Genomic DNA, 23,526 nt, shown 5'->3' with positions numbered 1-23,526 from the left:
ACACAGAATTGTTACTCAGGGACACAGAATTGTTACTGAGGGACACAGAATTGTTACTCAGGGACACAGAATTGTTACTCAGGGACAGACACAGAATTGTTACTCAGGGACAGACACAGAATTGTTACTGAGGGACACAGAATTGTTACTGAGGGACACAGATTTGTTACTGAGGGACACAGAATTGTTACTTAGGGACACAGAAATGTTACTTAGGGACACAGAATTGTTACTCAGGGACAGACACAGAATTGTTACTCAGGGACACAGAATTGTTACTGAGGGACACAGAATTGTTACTGAGGGACACAGAATTGTTACTCAGGGACACAGAATTGTTACTCAGGGACAGACACAGAGCTGTTACTGAGGGACATAGAATTGTTACTGAGGGACACAGAATTGTTACTGAGGGCCACAGAACTGTTACTTAGGGCCACAGAAACGTTACTCAGGGACACAGAATTGTTACTCAGGGACAGAGACAGAATTGTTACTCAGGGACACAGAATCATTTAATTAAAGAGTATGTCAGACAACATGCAGAGGAGTGGCAGAGGAGGCAATGTTTTAGGAGCGAGCAGACGTGGCAGCAGAGGAAGGGGTCGAGGCAGCACTATTCGCAGCCAGAAGCCAGTGCTCCCGGTGTCATCCAGCGGTCGTGTCTCCACCGACAACCCTGCCGTCATCGATTGGTTGGCTCGGTCGTCTTCCTCTTCCCAGGTCACCTCTGACACCTACAGCCAACGGTCGGTGGGTACGTCAGACACAACCGTTAGTTGGCATGGCCCGGGAGCAAGCCCACTGAAATCACGTGTCCTCTACCTGCCCCTGTCCTTTGGTGTTCCCTCACCAAGTGAAGTATCGCATGCTGTGGGCTCAGCCCCACTGTACAGTGAGGAAGAGCAAACAGAGGGCGGTCAGGAACGGGGGGAGACATCCGCCTCTTCAGCAGCCAAGCGAAGAAGTAGTGGCGAGGAGAGTGGCTCGGTAGCCGGTCTAGAGACAGGTCTGTCTCCTGACCCACACGCAGCCGAGGGGGCTAGTAGTGAGGCGGAGACCCTAATTGATGATGAGGAGGCTGATCGCACTTGGCAGCCTCGTCGTCATCAGGCTATTGCTTCCGCATCATCAGGAGAAGAGGGTGGCAGCTTGGCAGCGAGCAAAACAGTCGGTGGGTTGCCCAGGAGGCAGCAGGGTCGCAGCAGTGTCAGTGGAGGCAAACGGCCACAGAGTACAGCACCAGCTCCACTGCAGCCTACCACCATGGCCAGTAGTGGTGCCGGTGTGCACGGAGGAAGCAGCAGTCAGCCAGTGAGGAGTATCGGGGGCAAAGTTTCCTACTCGGCGGTGTGGCAATTTTTTGTCAAGCCGCCCGAGGAAGTAAACGTAGCCGTATGTCGACTATGTGGCCAGAAAGTCAAGCGTGGCCAGGGGGCCCATGTTGGGACTACAGCGTTGCGGCAGCATATGCAGCGTCGCCATTTGGTGGCCTGGGAAAACCGTGATAAAGATACGGCGGTTCTGCCCGCCCCAGCCCCCGCTCCATCACCAGCTCCGTTACTTGCTCCGTCACCCGACGTCAATCGCCCTCCATCAGCCAGTCAAGGCTCCAACACCTCTGCTGAGGGGAGTTGTCGCTCGTTGGCATCTTCCGCTCATTCAGATGCTCCTTCTCCTGCTACTCCTCTTCACGGATTCCGTCAGCAGTCTTTCTTGGAATCCGTTTCCAAGAGACAACAGTTTGCGAGCACGCACCCGACGGTGCAAAAGCTGAACGTCCTCCTGTCCAAGTTGCTGGTGCTGCAGTCCCTCCCTTTCCAAGTGGTGGACTCAGCACCTTTCCGAGAAATGATGGCTTGTGCCGCGCCGCGGTGGAGAGTGCCAAGCCGTCATTTCTTCGCCAAAAAGGCAGTGCCAGCCCTGCATTCACATGTAGAAGAGATGGTGGGCCAGTCTTTGAGCATGTCGGTCTCTGCCAAAGTGCACGGCAGCGCCGACGTGTGGAGCTGTAACTACGGTCAGGGACAGTACATGTCATTTACGGCCCACTGGGTGAACGTGGTGCCATCACAGCCGCACCAGCAACTTGGACAGGTCACGCCGCTTTTGCCTCCACGTTTGCACGTCCTTGGTCCACAAAAGATGTCCGCCTCTACCACCTCTTCTTCCTTCGTGTCCTCAGCCGCCACCCCCGTGCCAAGTCCCATTACCCGACCGGCATATCACATGTGCAGGGCGCAACGGTGTCACGCTGTGCTGCACCTGGTATGCCTTGGCGAACGTAGTCACACAGGGGAGGAACTTCTCAGTGTAATGAACAGAGAAATCGACAGATGGCTGTTTCCACGCAAACTCAAAATCGGAACCATGTTGACCGACAACGGAAAGAACATGGTGTCTGCTCTGCGTCAAGGAAGGTTGTGCCATGCGCCATGCATGGCTCACGTGTTCAATCTGGTTGTCAAGCGGTTCCTAAAATCCACCATCCCACTGCAAGACATCCTTAAAATGTCACGTAAACTTTGCATGCATTTCAGCCATTCCTACACCGCAAAGCACACCCTCCTTGATCTGCAGCGGCAGAACGGAATTCCACAGCATCGCCTGATCTGCGACGTTGCAACAAGGTGGAATTCAACCCTACACATGTTAGACTGCCTTTACGAACAGCAAAAGGCCATCACCGATTTCCTGATGTTACAAGCGGATAAAGGTACTCCCCTGTGTAACTTCGATGTCAGCCATTGGCAGCTCATGCGTGACACCTGCCGCTTGCTCAGGCCCTTTGAGGAGGCCACGCTATTCGTGAGTCGCCAGGACTATGGGATGAACGACGTCATTCCTCTGTTGCACGTCCTGGAACAAATGCTGTTAACAATGGCTGGTCAGGGTGCGGTAGACGTGGCGCACAGATCTCAACGCCACATGACCCCTGTGGGGGCAGGACAGGAAGAAGAGGAGGAGGTAGAGGAGGACATTTGTGCTCAGGAATTATTGAGTGAAATGGGTGGTTTTTCAACTCAGCGGACAGGAGTGGAGGAGCAGGAGCATGTGGTAGAGGAGGAGGAGGAGGAGACAGAGGACCCAGACGCACCGTGGCAGTATGCTGTGGAGATGGAGGCAGGGAGTCCCTCGCATTCCTTGGCACAAATGGCCCATAGCATGCTCGGTTGCTTGCGTAGCGACAGCCGAATAATAACCATCAGACAGAGGGATGACTTTTGGCTGTCCACCTTGTTGGACCCTCGCTACCGTTCAAAAATGGTGGCCTTTTTCACACCTGCTGAGAGGGAGGCCAAAATAACGTACTATAAAAACCACCTATGTAGTCAGTTGGTCTCTGCCTTTCTGCGCCAACGTCCATCCTCAGACACTGTGGGCCCTGTGCGCTCGCGTTCCGCTGCCATGGCAGCAGGGGAGGGGTGGGGTGGTAGGAGCAGTGGTAGCTCCACCCGCAGCGGCTGCCTCAGTCTGCAGTCGATGATGAGTAGCTTTCTTCACCAGCGCAGTGAGGAAACTACTAACCAGCCGCAGCAGCAGCAGCATCAGGTGGACCTGGAGCAGGACCTCAAACAACAGGCTTGGGCCTACTTGGACAGCACCCTGCAAACCGAGGTAGACAATCCCCTTGACTACTGGGCAACGAAACTTGACCTTTGGCCCCAACTAGCTGAATTTGCCCTTGAAAGGCTGTCATGCCCGGCCAGTAGCGTGGCATCGGAGCGCGTGTTTAGTGCGGCAGGAGGTATTGTAACTCCGCGGAGGACACGACTGTCCACCCAAAGTGTGGAGAGACTCACGTTTGTGAAAATGAATCAGGCGTGGATTAGTCTGGATTTCAAACCACCAGTTCCTGACACAACTGACTAAATCCGCCATGAATCATGCCCCTGCCATGTGCCACTTTCAGGTCTACTCACACTGCTGGTGTGTTCCATTTTTTGTCATAGGGTGCTGGCAGATTACGGGCCTCCCATAGCTGCTGTAAGGCCCCTAATCTGCCATGGGCCCCTATACCGCCTCCTCATGCTGCTGCCAAGTCCAGAGTCTGTCATGGGTCCCTGTACGGCCTCCCATTGCTGCTGTCTCCATCGCCACACTCTGCCATGTGCCACTTTCAGGTCTCCTCACACACTGCTGGTGTGTTCAATTTTTTGACATAGGGTGCTGGCAGATTATGGGCCTCCCATAGATGCTGCCAGGACCCTAATCTGCCATGGGCCCCTGTACCGCCTCCTCATGCTGCTGCCAGGTCCACAGTGTCTCATGCCATGTGCCACTTTCAGGTCTCCTCACACTGCTGGTGTGTTCAATTTTTTGACATAGGGTGCTGGCAGATTACGGGCCTCCTATAGCTGCTGCCAGGCCCCTAATCTGCCATGGGCCCCTATACCGCCTCCTCATGCTGCTGCCAAGTCCAGAGTCTGTCATGGGTCCTTGTACGGCCTCCCATTGCTGCTGTCTCCATCGCCACACTCTGCCATGTGCCACTTTCAGGTCTCCTCACACTGCTGGTGTGTTGAATTTTTTGACATAGGGTGCTGGCAGATTACGGGCCTCCCATAGCTGCTGCCAGGCCCCTAATCTGCCATGGGCCCCTATACCACCTCCTCATGCTGCTGCCAAGTCCAGAGTCTGTCATGGGTCCCTGTACGGCCTCCCATTGCTGCTGTCTCCATCGCCACACTCTGCCATGTGCCACTTTCAGGTCTCCTCACACACTGCTGGTGTGTTGAATTTTTTGACATAGGGTGCTGGCAGATTACGGGCCTCCCATAGATGCTGCCAGGACCCTAATCTGCCATGGGCCCCTGTACCGCCTCCTCATGCTGCTGCCAGGTCCACAGTGTCTCATGCCATGTGCCACTTTCAGGTCTCCTCACACTGCTGGTGTGTTCAATTTTTTGACATAGGGTGCTGGCAGATTACGGGCCTCCTATAGCTGCTGCCAGGCCCCTAATCTGCCATGGGCCCCTATACTGCCTCCTCATGCTGCTGCCAAGTCCAGAGTCTGTCATGGGTCCCTGTACGGCCTCCCATTGCTGCTGTCTCCATCGCCACACTCTGCCATGTGCCACTTTCAGGTCTCCTCACACTGCTGGTGTGTTGAATTTTTTGACATAGGGTGCTGGCAGATTACGGGCCTCCCATAGCTGCTGCCAGGCCCTTAATCTGCCATGGGCCCCTATATTGCCTCCTCATGCTGCTGCCAAGTCCAGAGTCTGTCATGGGTCCCTGTACGGCCTCCCATTGCTGCTGTCTCTATCGCCACACTCTGCCATGTGCCACTTTCAGGTCTCCTCACACTGCTGGTGTGTTGAATTTTTTGACATAGGGTGCTGGCAGATTACGGGCCTCCCATAGCTGCTGCCAGGCCCCTAATCTGCCATGGGCCCCTGTACCGCCTCCTCATGCTGCTGCCAGGTCCACAGTGTCTCATGCCATGTGCAACTTTCAGGTCTCCTCACACTGCTGGTGTGTTGAATTTTTTGACATAGGGTGCTGGCAGATTACGGGCCTCCCATAGCTGCTGCCAGGCCCCTAATCTGCCATGGGCCCCTATACCACCTCCTCATGCTGCTGCCAAGTCCAGAGTCTGTCATGGGTCCCTGTATGGCCTCCCATTGCTGCTGTCTCCATCGCCACACTCTGCCATGTGCCACTTTCAGGTCTCCTCACACTGCTGGTGTGTTGAATTTTTTGACATAGGGTGCTGGCAGATTACGGGCCTCCCATAGCTGCTGCCAGGCCCCTAATCTGCCATGGGCCCCTATACCACCTCCTCATGCTGCTGCCAAGTCCAGAGTCTGTCATGGGTCCCTGTATGGCCTCCCATTGCTGCTGTCTCCATCGCCACACTCTGCCATGTGCCACTTTCAGGTCTCCTCACACTGCTGGTGTGTTGAATTTTTTGACATAGGGTGCTGGCAAATTACGGGCCTCCCATAGCTGCTGCCAGGCCCCTAATCTGCCATGGGCCCCTATACCGCCTCCTCATGCTGCTGCCAAGTCCACAGTCTGCATGGGTCCCTGTACGGCCTCCCATTGCTGCTGTCTCCATCGCCACACTCTGCCATGTGCCACTTTCAGGTCTCCTCACACTGCTGGTGTGTTCAATTTTTTGACATAGGGTGCTGGCAGATTACGGGCCTCCCATAGCTGCTGCCAGGCCCCTAATCTGCCATGGGCCCCTGTACCGCCTCCTCATGCTGCTGCCAGGTCCACAGTGTCTCATGCCATGTGCCACTTTCAGGTCTCCTCACACTGCTGGTGTGTTGAATTTTTTGACATAGGGTGCTGGCAGATTACGGGCCTCCCATAGCTGCTGCCAGGCCCCTAATCTGCCATGGGCCCCTATACCGCCTCCTCATGCTGCTGCCAGGTCCAGAGTCTGTCATGGGTCCCTGTACGGCCTCCCATTGCTGTTGTCTCCATCGCCACACTCTGCCATGTGCCACTTTCAGGTCTCCTCACACTGCTGGTGTGTTCCATTTTTTGTCATAGGGTGCTGGCAGATTACGGGCCTCCCATAGCTGCTGCCAGGCCCCTAATTTTCCATGGGCCCCTATACCGCCTCCTCATGCTGCTGCCAGGTCCAGAGTCTCTCATGGGTCCCTGTACGGCCTCCCATTGCTGCTGTCTCCATCGCCACACTCTGCCATGTGCCACTTTCAGGTCTCCTCAAACTGCTGGTGTGTTGAATTTTTTGACATAGGGTGCTGGCAGATTACGGGCCTCCCATAGCTGCTGCCAGGCCCCTAATCTGCCATGGGCCCCTATACCGCCTCCTCATGCTGCTGCCAGGTCCAGAGTCTGTCATGGGTCCCTGTACGGCCTCCCATTGCTGCTGTCTCCATCGCCACACTCTGCCATGTGCCACTTTCAGGTCTCCTCACACTGCTGGTGTGTTGAATTTTTTGACATAGGGTGCTGGCAGATTACGGGCCTCCCATAGCTGCTGCCAGGCCCCTAATCTGCCATGGGCCCCTGTACCGCCTCCTCATGCTGCTGCCAGGTCCACAGTGTCTCATGCCATGTGCAACTTTCAGGTCTCCTCACACTGCTGGTGTGTTGAATTTTTTGACATAGGGTGCTGGCAGATTACGGGCCTCCCATAGCTGCTGCCAGGCCCCTAATCTGCCATGGGCCCCTATACCGCCTCCTCATGCTGCTGCCAGGTCCAGAGTCTGTCATGGGTCCCTGTACGGCCTTCCATTGCTGCTGTCTCCATCGCCACACTCTGCCATGTGCCACTTTCAGGTCTCCTCACACTGCTGGTGTGTTGAATTTTTTGTCATAGGGTGCTGGCAGATTACGGGCCTCCCATAGCTGCTGCCAGGCCCCTAATCTGCCATGGGCCCCTATACCGCCTACTCATGCTGCTGCCAGGTCCAGAGTCTCTCATGAATCCCTGTACGGCCTCCCATTGCTGCTGTCTCCATCGCCACACTCTGCCATGTGCCACTTTCAGGTCTCCTCACACTGCTGGTGTGTTCCATTTTTTGTCATAGGGTGCTGGCAGATTACGGGCCTCCTATAGCTGCTGCCAGGCCCCTAATCTGCCATGGGCCCCTGTACCGCCTCCTCATGCTGCTGCCAGGTCCAGAGTCTCTCATGGGTCCCTGTACGGCCTCCCATTGCTGCTGTCTCCATCGCCACACTCTGCCATGTGCCACTTTCAGGTCTCCTCACACTGCTGGTGTGTTGAATTTTTTGACATAGGGTGCTGGCAGATTACGGGCCTCCCATAGCTGCTGCCAGGCCCCTAATCTGCCATGGGCCCCTATACCACCTCCTCATGCTGCTGCCAAGTCCAGAGTCTGTCATGGGTCCCTGTACGGCCTCCCATTGCTGCTGTCTCCATCGCCACACTCTGCCATGTGCCACTTTCAGGTCTCCTCACACTGCTGGTGTGTAGAATTTTTTGACATAGGGTGCTGGCAGATTACGGGCCTCCCATAGCTGCTGCCAGGCCCCTAATCTGCCATGGGCCCCTATACCGCCTCCTCATGCTGCTGCCAAGTCCACAGTCTGTCATGGGTCCCTGTACGGCCTCCCATTGCTGCTGTCTCCATCGCCACACTCTGCCATGTGCCACTTTCAGGTCTCCTCACACTGCTGGTGTGTTCCATTTTTTGTCATAGGGTGCTGGCAGATTACGGGCCTCCTAAAGCTGCTGCCAGGCCCCTAATCTGCCATGGGCCCCTGTACCGCCTCCTCATGCTGCTGCCAGGTCCACAGTGTCTCATGCCATGTGCAACTTTCAGGTCTCCTCACACTGCTGGTGTGTTGAATTTTTTGACATAGGGTGCTGGCAGATTACGGGCCTCCCATAGCTGCTGCCAGGCCCCTAATCTGCCATGGGCCCCTATACCGCCTCCTCATGCTGCTGCCAGGTCCAGAGTCTGTCATGGGTCCCTGTACGGCCTCCCATTGCTGCTGTCTCCATCGCCACACTCTGCCATGTGCCACTTTCAGGTCTCCTCACACTGCTGGTGTGTTCCATTTTTTGTCATAGGGTGCTGGCAGATTACGGGCCTCCTATAGCTGCTGCCAGGCCCCTAATCTGCCATGGGCCCCTGTACCGCCTCCTCATGCTGCTGCCAGGTCCAGAGTCTCTCATGGGTCCCTGTACGGCCTCCCATTGCTGCTGTCTCCATCGCCACACTCTGCCATGTGCCACTTTCAGGTCTCCTCACACTGCTGGTGTGTTGAATTTTTTGACATAGGGTGCTGGCAGATTACGGGCCTCCCATAGCTGCTGCCAGGCCCCTAATCTGCCATGGGCCCCTATACCGCCTCCTCATGCTGCTGCCAGGTCCAGAGTCTGTCATGGGTCCCTGTACGGCCTCCCATTGCTGCTGTCTCCATCGCCACACTCTGCCATGTGCCACTTTCAGGTCTCCTCACACTGCTGGTGTGTTGAATTTTTTGACATAGGGTGCTGGCAGATTACGGGCCTCCCATAGCTGCTGCCAGGCCCCTAATCTGCCATGGGCCCCTGTACCGCCTCCTCATGCTGCTGCCAGGTCCACAGTGTCTCATGCCATGTGCAACTTTCAGGTCTCCTCACACTGCTGGTGTGTTCAATTTTTTGACATAGGGTGCTGGCAGATTACGGGCCTCCCATAGCTGCTGCCAGGCCCCTAATCTGCCATGGGCCCCTATTCCGCCTCCTCATGCTGCTGCCAGGTCCAGAGTCTGTCATGGGTCCTTGTACGGCCTTCCATTGCTGCTGTCTCCATCGCCACACTCTGCCATGTGCCACTTTCAGGTCTCCTCACACTGCTGGTGTGTTCCATTTTTTGTCATAGGGTGCTGGCAGATTACGGGCCTCCCATAGCTGCTGCCAGGCCCCTAATCTGCCATGGGCCCCTATACCGCCTCCTCATGCTGCTGCCAGGTCCAGAGTCTCTCATGAATCCCTGTACGGCCTCCCATTGCTGCTGTCTCCATCGCCACACTCTGCCATGTGCCACTTTCAGGTCTCCTCACACTGCTGGTGTGTTCCATTTTTTGTCATAGGGTGCTGGCAGATTACGGGCCTCCTATAGCTGCTGCCAGGCCCCTAATCTGCCATGGGCCCCTGTACCGCCTCCTCATGCTGCTGCCAGGTCCAGAGTCTCTCATGGGTCCCTGTACGGCCTCCCATTGCTGCTGTCTCCATCGCCACACTCTGCCATGTGCCACTTTCAGGTCTCCTCACACTGCTGGTGTGTTGAATTTTTTGACATAGGGTGCTGGCAGATTACGGGCCTCCCATAGCTGCTGCCAGGCCCCTAATCTGCCATGGGCCCCTATACCACCTCCTCATGCTGCTGCCAAGTCCAGAGTCTGTCATGGGTCCCTGTACGGCCTCCCATTGCTGCTGTCTCCATCGCCACACTCTGCCATGTGCCACTTTCAGGTCTCCTCACACTGCTGGTGTGTAGAATTTTTTGACATAGGGTGCTGGCAGATTACGGGCCTCCCATAGCTGCTGCCAGGCCCCTAATCTGCCATGGGCCCCTATACCGCCTCCTCATGCTGCTGCCAAGTCCACAGTCTGTCATGGGTCCCTGTACGGCCTCCCATTGCTGCTGTCTCCATCGCCACACTCTGCCATGTGCCACTTTCAGGTCTCCTCACACTGCTGGTGTGTTCCATTTTTTGTCATAGGGTGCTGGCAGATTACGGGCCTCCTAAAGCTGCTGCCAGGCCCCTAATCTGCCATGGGCCCCTGTACCGCCTCCTCATGCTGCTGCCAGGTCCACAGTGTCTCATGCCATGTGCAACTTTCAGGTCTCCTCACACTGCTGGTGTGTTGAATTTTTTGACATAGGGTGCTGGCAGATTACGGGCCTCCCATAGCTGCTGCCAGGCCCCTAATCTGCCATGGGCCCCTATACCGCCTCCTCATGCTGCTGCCAGGTCCAGAGTCTGTCATGGGTCCCTGTACGGCCTCCCATTGCTGCTGTCTCCATCGCCACACTCTGCCATGTGCCACTTTCAGGTCTCCTCACACTGCTGGTGTGTTCCATTTTTTGTCATAGGGTGCTGGCAGATTACGGGCCTCCTATAGCTGCTGCCAGGCCCCTAATCTGCCATGGGCCCCTGTACCGCCTCCTCATGCTGCTGCCAGGTCCAGAGTCTCTCATGGGTCCCTGTACGGCCTCCCATTGCTGCTGTCTCCATCGCCACACTCTGCCATGTGCCACTTTCAGGTCTCCTCACACTGCTGGTGTGTTGAATTTTTTGACATAGGGTGCTGGCAGATTACGGGCCTCCCATAGCTGCTGCCAGGCCCCTAATCTGCCATGGGCCCCTATACCGCCTCCTCATGCTGCTGCCAGGTCCAGAGTCTGTCATGGGTCCCTGTACGGCCTCCCATTGCTGCTGTCTCCATCGCCACACTCTGCCATGTGCCACTTTCAGGTCTCCTCACACTGCTGGTGTGTTGAATTTTTTGACATAGGGTGCTGGCAGATTACGGGCCTCCCATAGCTGCTGCCAGGCCCCTAATCTGCCATGGGCCCCTGTACCGCCTCCTCATGCTGCTGCCAGGTCCACAGTGTCTCATGCCATGTGCAACTTTCAGGTCTCCTCACACTGCTGGTGTGTTCAATTTTTTGACATAGGGTGCTGGCAGATTACGGGCCTCCCATAGCTGCTGCCAGGCCCCTAATCTGCCATGGGCCCCTATTCCGCCTCCTCATGCTGCTGCCAGGTCCAGAGTCTGTCATGGGTCCTTGTACGGCCTTCCATTGCTGCTGTCTCCATCGCCACACTCTGCCATGTGCCACTTTCAGGTCTCCTCACACTGCTGGTGTGTTCCATTTTTTGTCATAGGGTGCTGGCAGATTACGGGCCTCCCATAGCTGCTGCCAGGCCCCTAATCTGCCATGGGCCCCTATACCGCCTCCTCATGCTGCTGCCAGGTCCAGAGTCTCTCATGAATCCCTGTACGGCCTCCCATTGCTGCTGTCTCCATCGCCACACTCTGCCATGTGCCACTTTCAGGTCTCCTCACACTGCTGGTGTGTTCCATTTTTTGTCATAGGGTGCTGGCAGATTACGGGCCTCCTATAGCTGCTGCCAGGCCCCTAATCTGCCATGGGCCCCTGTACCGCCTCCTCATGCTGCTGCCAGGTCCAGAGTCTCTCATGGGTCCCTGTACGGCCTCCCATTGCTGCTGTCTCCATCGCCACACTCTGCCATGTGCCACTTTCAGGTCTCCTCACACTGCTGGTGTGTTGAATTTTTTGACATAGGGTGCTGGCAGATTACGGGCCTCCCATAGCTGCTGCCAGGCCCCTAATCTGCCATGGGCCCCTGTACCGCCTCCTCATGCTGCTGCCAGGTCCACAGTGTCTCATGCCATGTGCCACTTTCAGGTCTCCTCACACTGCTGGTGTGTTGAATTTTTTGACATAGGGTGCTGGCAGATTACGGGCCTCCCATAGCTGCTGCCAGGCCCCTAATCTGCCATGGGCCCCTATACCGCCTCCTCATGCTGCTGCCAGGTCCAGAGTCTGTCATGGGTCCCTGTACGGCCTCCCATTGCTGCTGTCTCCATCGCCACACTCTGCCATGTGCCACTTTCAGGTCTCCTCACACACTGCTGGTGTGTTCAATTTTTTGACATAGGGTGCTGGCAGATTACGGGCCTCCCATAGCTGCTGCCAGGCCCCTAATCTGCCATGGGCCCCTGTACCGCCTCCTCATGCTGCTGCCAGGTCCACAGTGTCTCATGCCATGTGCCACTTTCAGGTCTCCTCACACTGCTGGTGTGTTGAATTTTTTGACATAGGGTGCTGGCAGGTTACGGGCCTCCCATAGCTGCTGCCAGGCCCCTAATCTGCCATGGGCCCCTATACCGCCTCCTCATGCTGCTGCCAGGTCCAGAGTCTCTCATGGGTCCCTGTACGGCCTCCCATTGCTGCTGTCTCCATCGCCACACTCTGCCATGTGCCACTTTCAGGTCTCCTCACACTGCTGGTGTGTTCAATTTTTTGACATAGGGTGCTGGCAGATTACGGGCCTCCCATTGCTGCTGCCAGGCCCGTAATCTGCCATGGGCCCCCGTACCGACTCCTCATGCTGTGACGTTGCAACAAGGTGGAATTCAACCCTACATATGTTAGACCGCCTTTACGAACAGTAAAAGGCCATCACAGATTTCCTGATGTTAAAAGCGGATAAAGGTACTCCCTGTGTAACTTAGATGTCAGCCATTGGCAGCTCATGCGTGACACCTGCGCTTGCTCAGGCCCTTTGAGGAGGCCACGCTATTCGTGATTCGGCAGGACTATGGGATGAACGACGTCATTCCTCTGTTGCACGTCCTGGAACAAATGCTGTTAACAATGGCTGGTCAGGGTGCGGTAGACGTGGCGCACAGATCTCAATGCCACATGACCCCTGTGGGGGCAGGACAGGAAGAAGAGGAGGAGGTAGAGGAGGACATTGGTGCTCAGGAATTATTGAGTGAAATGGGTGGTTTTTCCACTCAGCGGACAGGAGTGGAGGAGCAGGAGCATATGGTAGAGGAGGAGGAAGAGGAGACAGAGGACCCAGACGCACCGTGGCAGTATGCTGTGGAGATGGAGGCAGGGAGTCCCTCGCATTCCTTGGCACAAATGGCCCATAGCATGCTCGCTTGCTTGCGTACCGACAGCCGAATAATAACCATCAGACAGAGGGATGACTTTTGGCTGTCCACCTTGTTGGACCCTCGCTACCGTTCAAAAATGGTGGCCTTTTTCACACCTGCTGAGAGGGAGGCCAAAATAACGTACTATAAAAACCACCTATGTAGTCAGCTGGTCTCTGCCTGTCTGCGCCAACGTCCATCCTCAGACACTGTGGGCCCTGTGCGCTCGCGTTCCGCTGCAATTTACGCCATTTTTTTGCTATACAGCACTGCACTAGTTTAACTGACAATTGCATGGTCATGCAATGCTATACATAAATGAAATTTATGTAATTTTTTTCACACAAATAGAGCTTTCTTTCTGGGGTATTTGATCACCTGTGCGCTTTTTATTTTTGGTGCTATAAACAAAAACATTTTCAAAAAATAAAAAAAAACTATATTTTCTCATTTCTGTCATAAAAAATATCCAAAAATCTAAAATTTCATCATACATTTAGGCCAAAATGTATACTAATGTGAATGCTTGTATAGTGCTGATCTGATGAAAGATATTGATCCATTCAGTCACTATACTAGCAATGGAGGTTTATTGTGTATGAGCGTGCTCCTGGCAATCAAGGGGTTCAATTTGATTACTGGTGTACTGAAGGGCAATCTGACTCCATCTGGGAGGGGTGTGAAAACCACAGGAGTGCTAATCACATATATGTACACATGATTTTGCTCACCAGTGCCATCCTGTAGCAGTATTTCTTCTATAGGGTGGTCAGGAAGCAATTAAAGAAGCAGTTTGCGTTACGACACTGCATTATTTTAACTGACAATTGTGTGGTCATGCAACACTGCACCCAAATAAAATTTACGTAATTTTTTCCCCCATGAATTGAGCTTTCTTTCGGTGGTATTTGATTGCCTGTGCAGTTTTTATTTTTTGTGCTATAAAAAAAAAAGACAGACACTTTTGAGAAAAAAACTATATTTTGGACTGTTTGCTATAAAACATGTCTAGCAAAAACATTTCAAAATCAAATTTCATTTATAAACTTAGGCCAAAATATATTCTTTGACATGTCTTTGCTAACAAAAAGATCCCAATATGTGTAAAGTAATTGGTTTACCTGAAAGTTATAGCGTTTACAAATGGCGGTATAGATACTAATACTGGTGGCGATCAGTGACTGTGACTGCGGCGGGCATTCTGGCACTGGGAGTAACTGACTTGGTGTCATCCCCAGTGACACCAATACAGTGATCAGTGTTAAAAAAAAGCACTGACACTGTACTAATGGCACTGGGCAGGAATGGGTTAACATGAGGCAATCAAAGGGTTAACTGTGTGATGGGATTGTTTTACTAGGGGGCAGGGGGTATGTGCTTCACTGTAAGCACACTGATTGAGATGGTTGTGCTCAGCCATCCCGAGCCCAAACTGACAGGGAGGAGGGCTGTTGGTAAACAATCCCTGTCGGTGATCCCCGGTAATCCCCCGAGCACTGGTGGGTAATCACAGGCCGGGACCCGGTGACTGAAACCTGGGGCCGCGATCGACAGCGCGGGGAGGACGCGCTCATGCCCCCTACCCAGAAATGCAGAATCACGTGCAGTGGGCCAAAAAAGTATTCCCAGCCTGGTGCAGGTCTACAATTTTGTTTCCGGAGTCCTTCAACAGCTCTTTGGTCTTCACCATAGTGGAGTTTGGAGTGTGACTGTTTGAAGTTGTGGACAGGTGTCTTTTATACTGATAACAAGTTCAAACAGGTGCCATTGATACAGGTAATGAGTGCAGGACAGAGGAGCCTCTTAAAGAAGAAGGTACAGGTCTGTGAGAGCCAGAAATCTTGCTTGTTTGTAGGTGACCAAATACTTATTTTCCACCATAATTTGCAAATAAATTCTTTCCAAATCAGCCAATGTGATTTTTTTTCTCATTTTGTCTCTCATAGTTGAGGTCTACCTATGATACCAATTACAGGCCTCTCTCATCTTTTTAAGTGGGAGAACTTGCACAATTGGTAGCTGACAAAATACTTTTTTGCCCCACTGTATATATATACGTGCTGTCCTGTAGCAGTAAAACTGTAGCAGTACTGTGCACGATCCTAAAGCGGTTAACAACAGTTCTGTTTAATATTATTATTAATATTATTATTATACAGTATTTATAAAGCGCCAATAGTTCGCTCAGCGCTGTACATTACAAAGGGGGACAGAACATGTGACAGAAGAATACCAATACAATGCAAAACATGAGGGGATTGAGGGCCCTGCTCTTTCGAGCTTACAATCTAGGAGGGAGGGGATGGTGGCACAGGAGGAGATAGCTGTGGGGGATGGAGTGGTAGGAAGAGTGGAGGAGGTCGGCAAGTTAGCAGGGGGTGGGGTAGGCTTCCCTGAAGAGATGGGTTTTCAGGGTGCGCCTAAAGGAGAGGAGAGTAGGTGATAATCTGATGGGTTGGGGCAGGGAGTTCCAGAGGATGGGTGACACCCTGGAGAAGTCCTGGAGGCGGGCATGGGAGAAGGAGACCAGGGAACTAGAGAGAAGGAGGTCTTGTGAGGAGCGGAGTGTGCGTGCTGGGCGGTACTTTGATATTAGGTCAGTGATGTAGTTCAGGGCAGTATGGTGGACAGCTTTGTACGTCAGCGTTAGGATTTTGAATTTGATCCGTTGCGCAATCGGAAGCCAGTGGAGGGATTGGCAGAGGGGGGTGGCGGAGACAGAGCGGTTGGAAAGGTGAATGAGTCTTGCAGCCGTATTCAGGATCGACTGAAGTGGGGATAGCCAGCGGCGAGGCAGGCCAGTGAGGAGGGAGTTGCAGTAGTCGAGTCGTGACATGATGAGGGAGTGGATGAGCTGTTTAGTGGTTTCTGGGGTTAGGAACATGCGTATTTTGGCGATGTTGCGGAGGTGGAGTCTGCACGAGTTTGTTAAAGATTGGACTTGGGGTTGAAAGGATAGGTTGGAGTCCAGAATGACACCAAGTACTCTGGCCTGCAGGGCGGGTTTGATGGTAGCGTTGTTGTATGTGACAGAGAAGTCAATGGGGGGTGGTGTCCGGGCTGGGGGGAAGACAAGAAACTCGGTTTTGGAGAGGTTCAATTTAAGGAAGTGGAGCGACATCCAGTCTGATATGTCGCTCAGTAGGTGTGTGATTCGGGCTGAGACCAAGGGGGTGAGGTGGGGGGTTGAGAGATAGATTTGTGTGTCATCGGCATAGAGGTGGTAATTGAAGCCGTGAGAGTGTATGAGTTGGCCAAGGGAGGAGGTGTAGATGGAGAAGAGAAGGGGCCCGAGGACAGAGCCTTGAGGGACCCCAACAGAGAGGGGGAGTGAGGGGGAGGTGTAGCATTATAGGTAACGCTGAAGGAGCGTTGTGACAAGTAGGATGAGAGCCAGGAGAGAGCAGAATCTCTGAGGCCGAGGGAGTGTAGTTTTTTGAGGAGGAGGGGGTGGTCGACTGTGTCGAAGGCCGCAGAGAGGTTAAGGAGTAGGAGCACTGAATAGTGACCATTAGCTTTGGCGGTTAGCAGGTCGTTGGAGAGTTTGAGTAAGGCAGTTTCGGTGGAGTGTAGGGGACGGAAGCCAGACTGTAGGAGATCGAGGAGGTTGTTGTCGTTGAGGTGTAGACTAGGCGCTCGAGGAGTTTAGATGTAAATGGGAGCAGGGAGATGGGTCTGAGGTTGTTCGGGTCATTGGGGTCCAGGGAGGGCTTTTTAAGTATGGGGGTTATGTGTGCATGTTTCAGAGGGGAGGGGAAAGTGCCAGAGGAGAGGGAGAGATTGAAGATGTGGGTGAGGGAGCGTAGGATGGAGGGGGAAGGAGGTCGTAGGAGTTGTGAGGGGATAGGGTCGAGGGGGCAGGTGGTGAGGCGGGCATCAGAGAGGATCTTGGAGACTTCCTCGATGGTAGTAAGGTCAAATGTGCGGAGTGTTGGGGGAGCTTCTGTATGAGGAATGTAGGGTGGGTGGAAGAGGAGGTCAGAGCAGTGGTGGGGCCGTGGGAGAGGGGTGATGAGGGGGTAGCTGAGTGAGGGTGAAGGGGGTTGGAGAGAGTTTGAGCAGCGACGAAGTCCCTGCGGGTTATGTCAAGGGGGAGGGGGGATAAGGGGGTAGCTGTGTGAGAGGGGAAGGGTTGAGAGGGTGTGTGAGTTGCGGCAATGCCCTTGCGAATTGTGTCAATCTTGTTTTTGAAGTGATTGGCAATCTCAAGGGCAGTGAGTGAGGTGCTGGGTGGAGGTGAGGGTGGAGAGAGTAGAGAGTTGAAGGCGGAGAAGAGTCGGCGAGGATTGGAGGAGAGGGCCTTGATGAGGGTCAAGAAGTAGGCCTGTTTGGCAGCATGGAGGGAGGAGTTGTAGGTGTGGAAGGCAGATTTGTAGCGGGTGAAGGCTTGTTGGGATTTGGTTTTGCGCCATAGTCGCTCCAGGGCACGACTGTGTCGTTTGAGGGTTTTGGTGTGATCAGTCTGCCAGGGCTGGAGCGGTCGGGGTCTGATGTTGCGTGTGGTTAAAGGCGCTAGTGAGTCAAGGGCTGTTGAGAGCGCGTTGTTGTAGGCAGTCATAGCCAAGTCAGGGCAGGACAGGGGGAGGATGCGGTCGTGGAGTTGGTCAGCTGCAGAGTGGAGGGAGGCAGGGTTAAGGTTGCGGAGGTTACGGCTGGTAGTAGTGTGACATTTGGAGGGGTAGGCGTTGGAGGACGAGGAGATAGAGAAGGTGATCAGCTTGTGGTCAGAGAGAGGGAATGGGGTGTTAGTGAGGTTGTGGGGAGCGCAGCGGTTGGAGAAGACGAGATCAAGGATATTACCGTCGGAGTGGGTGGTGGATTGTATGCACTGTGCAAGTGTAAAGGAGGAGGTTAAGTGGAGGAGATGGGCTGTGTCCGGGTTGTCTAGGTTGACAGGGATGTGTAAGTCCCCAAGGATGATGGTGGGTAGCTCAGAGGAGAGGAAGAAGGGTAGCCAGGAGGAGAAGTCATCCAGGAAGCGGGGTATGGATCCAGGAGGCCGGTATATCACAGCAATCTTCAGGGGGGTTGGGGAGAATAGTCGGACGCAGTGGGCCTCGAAGGAGGAGAAGGATAGGGAGGGGGGGTTTGGGAGGACTCGGAAGGTGCTCTGCGGTGACAGGAGCAGACTAACCCCACCACCTTTACGACCGTTGGGCCTGGGTGAGTGGGTCCAGGTGAGACCTCCGTAGGAGAGTGCAGCAGGGGAAGTAGAGTCAGTGGCCTGGATCCAGGTTTTCGTGATTGCTAGGAGGTTGAGGGAGCGGGAAACAAAGAGGTCGCGGATGGCAGTAAGCTTGTTGCACACCGATCGGGCGTTCAGGAGTGCACATGAAAACGGGGGGGAGATTTTAGGGAGCAGGGGGACAGATACTAAGTTGCGGGGGTTGCGGCGGGACGTGGAGGCGGGAGGGTGTTGTGAGGGTGAGGGAGGTGGTGGAGGGCCAGGATTCGGGGAGATGTCCCCCGCGGTTATGAGGAGGAGAAGGGTGAGAAAGGTGGCTTGGGAGCGGGATGTGCAGGAGCGTGAGAAACTAATAGTGGAGGTGTTCGGGTCAGTGGGATAGTGGAGTAATAGGAGGAGGTGGTGGGTGCCGTAGAGAGGCGAAGGAAGCAGTGAGGACACAATATACAATTGTTTGGGAGGAGCAGAGGGATATAGTGAATGGATTTTGGGAACGGAGGAGAGGAAAATGAGAAGGAGGAGTGGAAGAGGCATTTTGGGGAGGTGAAGAGAGCAATAGTAGGGAGATGATAGCAGTGAGGGGGAGATGTACAAGTTTTGGGGTGGAGCAGAGGGGTAAAGAAATGAGATTTGGGAATAGAGGATAGTAATGTGATAAGGAGAAGAGGGTTGTATTATATAAAGGTACACAGAGTGGGTCTCAGGCATGTAAGAGATGTTTCCCAGGATGTTTGCTTGCAGTCTGTCCAGCATGCAGTTGTGTTTCTTGCTGTTGTTGAGTCTTCCTGCTGCTTAAGCTCTCCTGCTTTAGTTCAACTGCTGTGTTTAACTGCTTCACTCGTTCTAAGCCGCACTCAATCTGAAGCAGCACCCCCATCAGAGACTGTGCCCCCCATCAGAGATCTCCCCCATGAGCTGATCTAAATTTATAGGGAGATGCTCAAATGAGCATTCAACTCCGCCCCAATTAGAAGCTGATAAGGATCACATGAATAGTGGGGGATGTTTCTCAGGAAACAATATTGTTAATATTGAAGGCCCATCTTTATGAGGTAATGTTGCCCACTTTGTGCGTGGACAGTGGTTGATAAACTGTTATTTGCTTGGTATAAGATATTGCTGCTTGAGTCTTAGTGACTAAGCATGTTGGTCTGTTAATGGTTAACAGCGGTTCTGTTTGGTATTAAAAGGTTAAAGTTAATTTCATAATTAAAATTGATTTAAACCCAATAAAGGGGCCGCAGCCTAAACTTTTTAACAATCCTTGTTGCGTATTTATTTTATTATTTAGGTATGTCCTTATGGTATGATGGGTGTTAATGGGATGTACAACCCTATAGAATAGAATAGTTTAAAACCTTTTTTTTTTGTTGTCTGTTTCCATTGGAGAGATTTTTCTTTACTTACTATCTTGTTAGTAAGTGAGAGAAAATCTATCTATAGAGAAGGAAATCCCATCTACAATTGTAACTGGAACAAGGGTATTCATTGAAAGATTTCCCCTCCATTCCTGTTCTTGTTACAACTCAACATTTTGGATTTTCCCTAAAGTTTAGTCCCAGTGACAATGGTCACGAGAAAAACAGAGTGAATCTCAGTCACAAGAACAAACAGAGTGAATCTCCTCAGAGAGGACACACAGCAATTACCTAAGTTTGACTCTTTATTTTGTTTGTCATTAAGCTGTGTACAGGGGGGGACTGACAACTCATGGGGCCCCGGGCAATAGGGGATCATGGGGCCCCTGTGTCCTTGTCCAAACTCAAAAAAGCCTATGAAAAAGGTACCAGGGGCATCTCATGGGGCCCCCTACTGACCCTGGGCCCTCGGGCAGTGCCCGAATTTCCAAATGGTCAGTCCGTCCCTGGCTGTGTATGATGTGAGTCTAAGGGGATTTCCTATTTGATTTAGCTGTACAAGACACTACTTAATGCAGAATGTTTTCATTCATTTAAATTCAGAGATATAAAAGGAATATTTTCTTTTACGAAAAGCTGAGATTAGAAGAGATGCTAAAAAAAAATTATAATTTTGGTGTTAATGGTCTCTTTACCAGTTTATTTTGAGTGAAGGACATTATGTTTTTAATTAAAATACTACATTATCAAACAGATAAACAGCCAGGCAATGCCTGTACAGATGCAGACTACTTGGCTTATGGCCATTTAGTTCAGAGCTCAAACAGCACAAGAATTGGCTGTATTTTTAAGTTCTTTTATTTTAAAGATTTACACTTTTCTAGAACAATTTTAATTACGTTTAAAAAAGCAAGATGAAGCATTAATTTCATTGAAATTGTTCAATTAGCTTTCATTCCTCAACTGAGCACAGTGCATAACAAGGCATGTATATAGACTGTATATAGTCTTTTTTTAATGAAAGGGGAGTTTTATTTTAAGGTTTTAGGTTCTATGACACTATAATTTTTTTAGGCTCCTAGAAGCTGTTCTTAGCATTTTTTTCTGCTCCTAGAAGCTAAATAGTGTTATCCTATGTGTTCATGCACATTGCTTTGGACTTAGTGTTTTTTGAATGTCAGCATCTAGGAGCAGAAAAAAATTGTTTTTGTAGATCTTTTTGGAGTGTTTTTCCAGCAGAACAAAATGCTCAATGCTCCTAAATGCTACTAAAATGCTCCTAACAGCTTTTTTCTAGCTTTTTTTCTACATGTATTGTAAAGACGCTAATAAAACGCTGACTCCTAAATGCTACTAAAAACCGCTATTACAAGCGTTTTTTTATCCAGTGTTTTTTCCCGAGTTTTTTTTTAGCTTAAAAAAAGGCTAGTGTGCATGCAGCCTCAAGGTGTTAATACATTTATTAAATAACAGGGTTGCCTACTATCCATTTATTAAAGTGAAACCTTAGCTGGAAAATTTGACCCTTCTAGATCACTGCATGCTGATCCCTTTTGCAGGTATAGGTATGTAAAAGATTAAAATAGGAGCCTATACTGTTTAAAATCCAGTCTTACTGTGTGTGCTGCACACAATCAGTTTCTCTCTATTTTTAGGCACTGTGTCTAATTTGTAGAGGCCGATTTGCTGACAGCCTAAAGATTTTCTGCTGCTCAGGTGCTCTGGACTTCAATAAAATGGCAGCCTCCAGCAAGAAGAAACAGGAACAATGCTGGAAGCCATTTACAGCACACACTAATTTTGGTAGGATCATTATTATTTTGGAATGAGTGTTCCTTGCTAAAGAACATTTATTTTTTTATCAAGTTGTTATGGGTAAAGTTTTGCTTTAAAAAAGTCCCCTTGCTACCATCTGTAATTGTCAGTAAATGTCATTCCAACACCAGGTGCTAGAATTTTTCCAACATTGTTCAGAAAAGTGATCTCCTGACTGACATACACGGAATAATTCTTGAGTGCCCATTCACATATATGCGGATTGGATGCGGTCTGAACCACATCCAATCCGCATGACATTTTAAATACCATTGCTTCCTATGGTGCCTGTTCACATATGTCCAATGCATGGCCGATGCAGATTCAGTGCAGTTTTAAAAATAGTCAAGTCCAATTTCTGAGCAGTGGCTTCAGGTCCAAGTGTGGATTGCAGGCTATTGATTTCTATGGGAACTGTTCCTAAACTGCATATGTGTGAACAGGATAAGATCCTGAGCTAATCCTGTCCTGTACCTGATGTAAACCTGACTTGAACCTGTGTTATTGTTATTGTGCTACTGTATCAATTAGCTGTGAAACCTGCACTGCATATGTGTGAAACAGCTTTGAAGGTCCTGGGGTCATCTACACAGAAAGACAGCTTTGTGGGAGTGCATGCTTAGATAAATAACCAATGAACACCTAAGTTAAATTTGCAGTTACAGCACATTTTTGCATAAGCTGCAACAAATATTGCCATCTAAGACCACTTATTCACACAGTGGAAAGCTTTGCAAATCTGGTTCTAATACAACAAGAATAATTGGGGAACAAAGACAACTACAGGCAACATATGCTGATTAGCCATAACTTTATGACCACCCTCTTAATATTGAGTAGGTCCCCTTTTTGAAATTGAAACAGCCCTGTCCCGTGTAACTTGCTGTATTCTAAATATTGTCCACTGTTTTGTGAATCAAGTGATATTGCACCAGTGGTTCAGGTGACAGCAGCTACAAAATTATCGGTAACATATAATATTCTTTTATTTGAGGATTATAATAAAGCATATTTCTAATTAATAAATAGTGATTTTAAGTAAGGAAGTGGATTGATCTACAGTATAAACATTTAAAACATTTTCTATTATGAAAAAACCATTGCATACCATTCTCAAAATGATTTAAAATAAATAAACATAGTGCTACATAATCTAAATTAGCACATTCTACCCTGGGTGGGACTTACGGAATGCAGTGTAGAGCTCTGGAAGAGTAAGATAGCCATCCATATTATAGTCATCAAATCGAAGTAGATCTCCAATGGAACAGTCCAAGAAATTATCTTCTAGCTCCTTGTTTTTTGTATACTGTAAAACACAAGACAAACTTTAAGTACACTACATTAATATTACATAATTAATATTATTGTTAGCAGGGATAGACATGCAGGTTCTTAACTGGTAGGCCTTTTTTTGCTTAGGCGTTTGTCATATTATACAAGGTTTCTGTGCCTTTGTGTTATAAATAAGTACTGTATTTTCCCATTGCTAGTTCAAATTTCACATTGGGACTCGGAGAAATATACAGTAGACACAATGTTAAAGATTGACTAATTTGGCTAAAACTTAAACCTAGCAAAATTAAGCTTCTGTTATCTCTGCACACACCACACACTTGATTGTGGTAATATGAATGTTTGTTGATATTTGTATTTCAATGGTTTTTATTAATTAATAACAATTAACACAGGAGCAACAAATCACGCCCATGCAGGGGCTATCAATTGCTATCATAAAAGAAGTAGAAAATTAAAGAAATCAGTGCTCTAACACCAACAGGGTAAAAGATCGCCCACGCAGGGGCTCTCAATGGCACTTAAATAACAAAACATAAATATAACACTGATAATAACTCAGACTAAAGGCAGCTATCCACTGCCACACCAAAAGCAAACAGAAAGAAAAAAAAAGGGGGGGGAGGAAGGAAGGAGAAGTAGGAAAGAAAAAAGATAACCAAACCAAGAGCAGGGATCCAAGAATGCCAAAGCCGAACAACATCACATCCCCAGACTAGCCGGGGGGAGCATGGGAA

At 50.9% G+C, this 23,526-nt stretch overlaps 1 protein-coding gene across 1 annotated transcript in view; it reads right to left on the bottom strand.

Moving 5' to 3' along the window:
* FSTL4 (follistatin like 4) overlaps positions 1-22,739 on the bottom strand; it is a 1,219,954-nt gene extending 1,197,215 nt beyond the window's left edge. The window contains exon 1 of the mRNA XM_089686641.1: positions 22,682-22,739. Coding sequence (XP_089542767.1) covers positions 22,682-22,724 — 43 coding nt within the window. The 5' untranslated portion in view covers positions 22,725-22,739. The remainder of the gene's footprint in view (positions 1-22,681) is intronic.
* Positions 22,740-23,526: the final 787 nt, after the last annotated feature.

This window comes from Staurois parvus, unplaced genomic scaffold (assembly GCF_062004578.1).
Source record: "Staurois parvus isolate SC_StPar_1 unplaced genomic scaffold, SC_StPar_1.0 ptg000403l, whole genome shotgun sequence".
Taxonomy (NCBI): domain Eukaryota; kingdom Metazoa; phylum Chordata; class Amphibia; order Anura; family Ranidae; genus Staurois; species Staurois parvus.
This window is presented reverse-complemented; position numbering and strand designations above follow the sequence as displayed.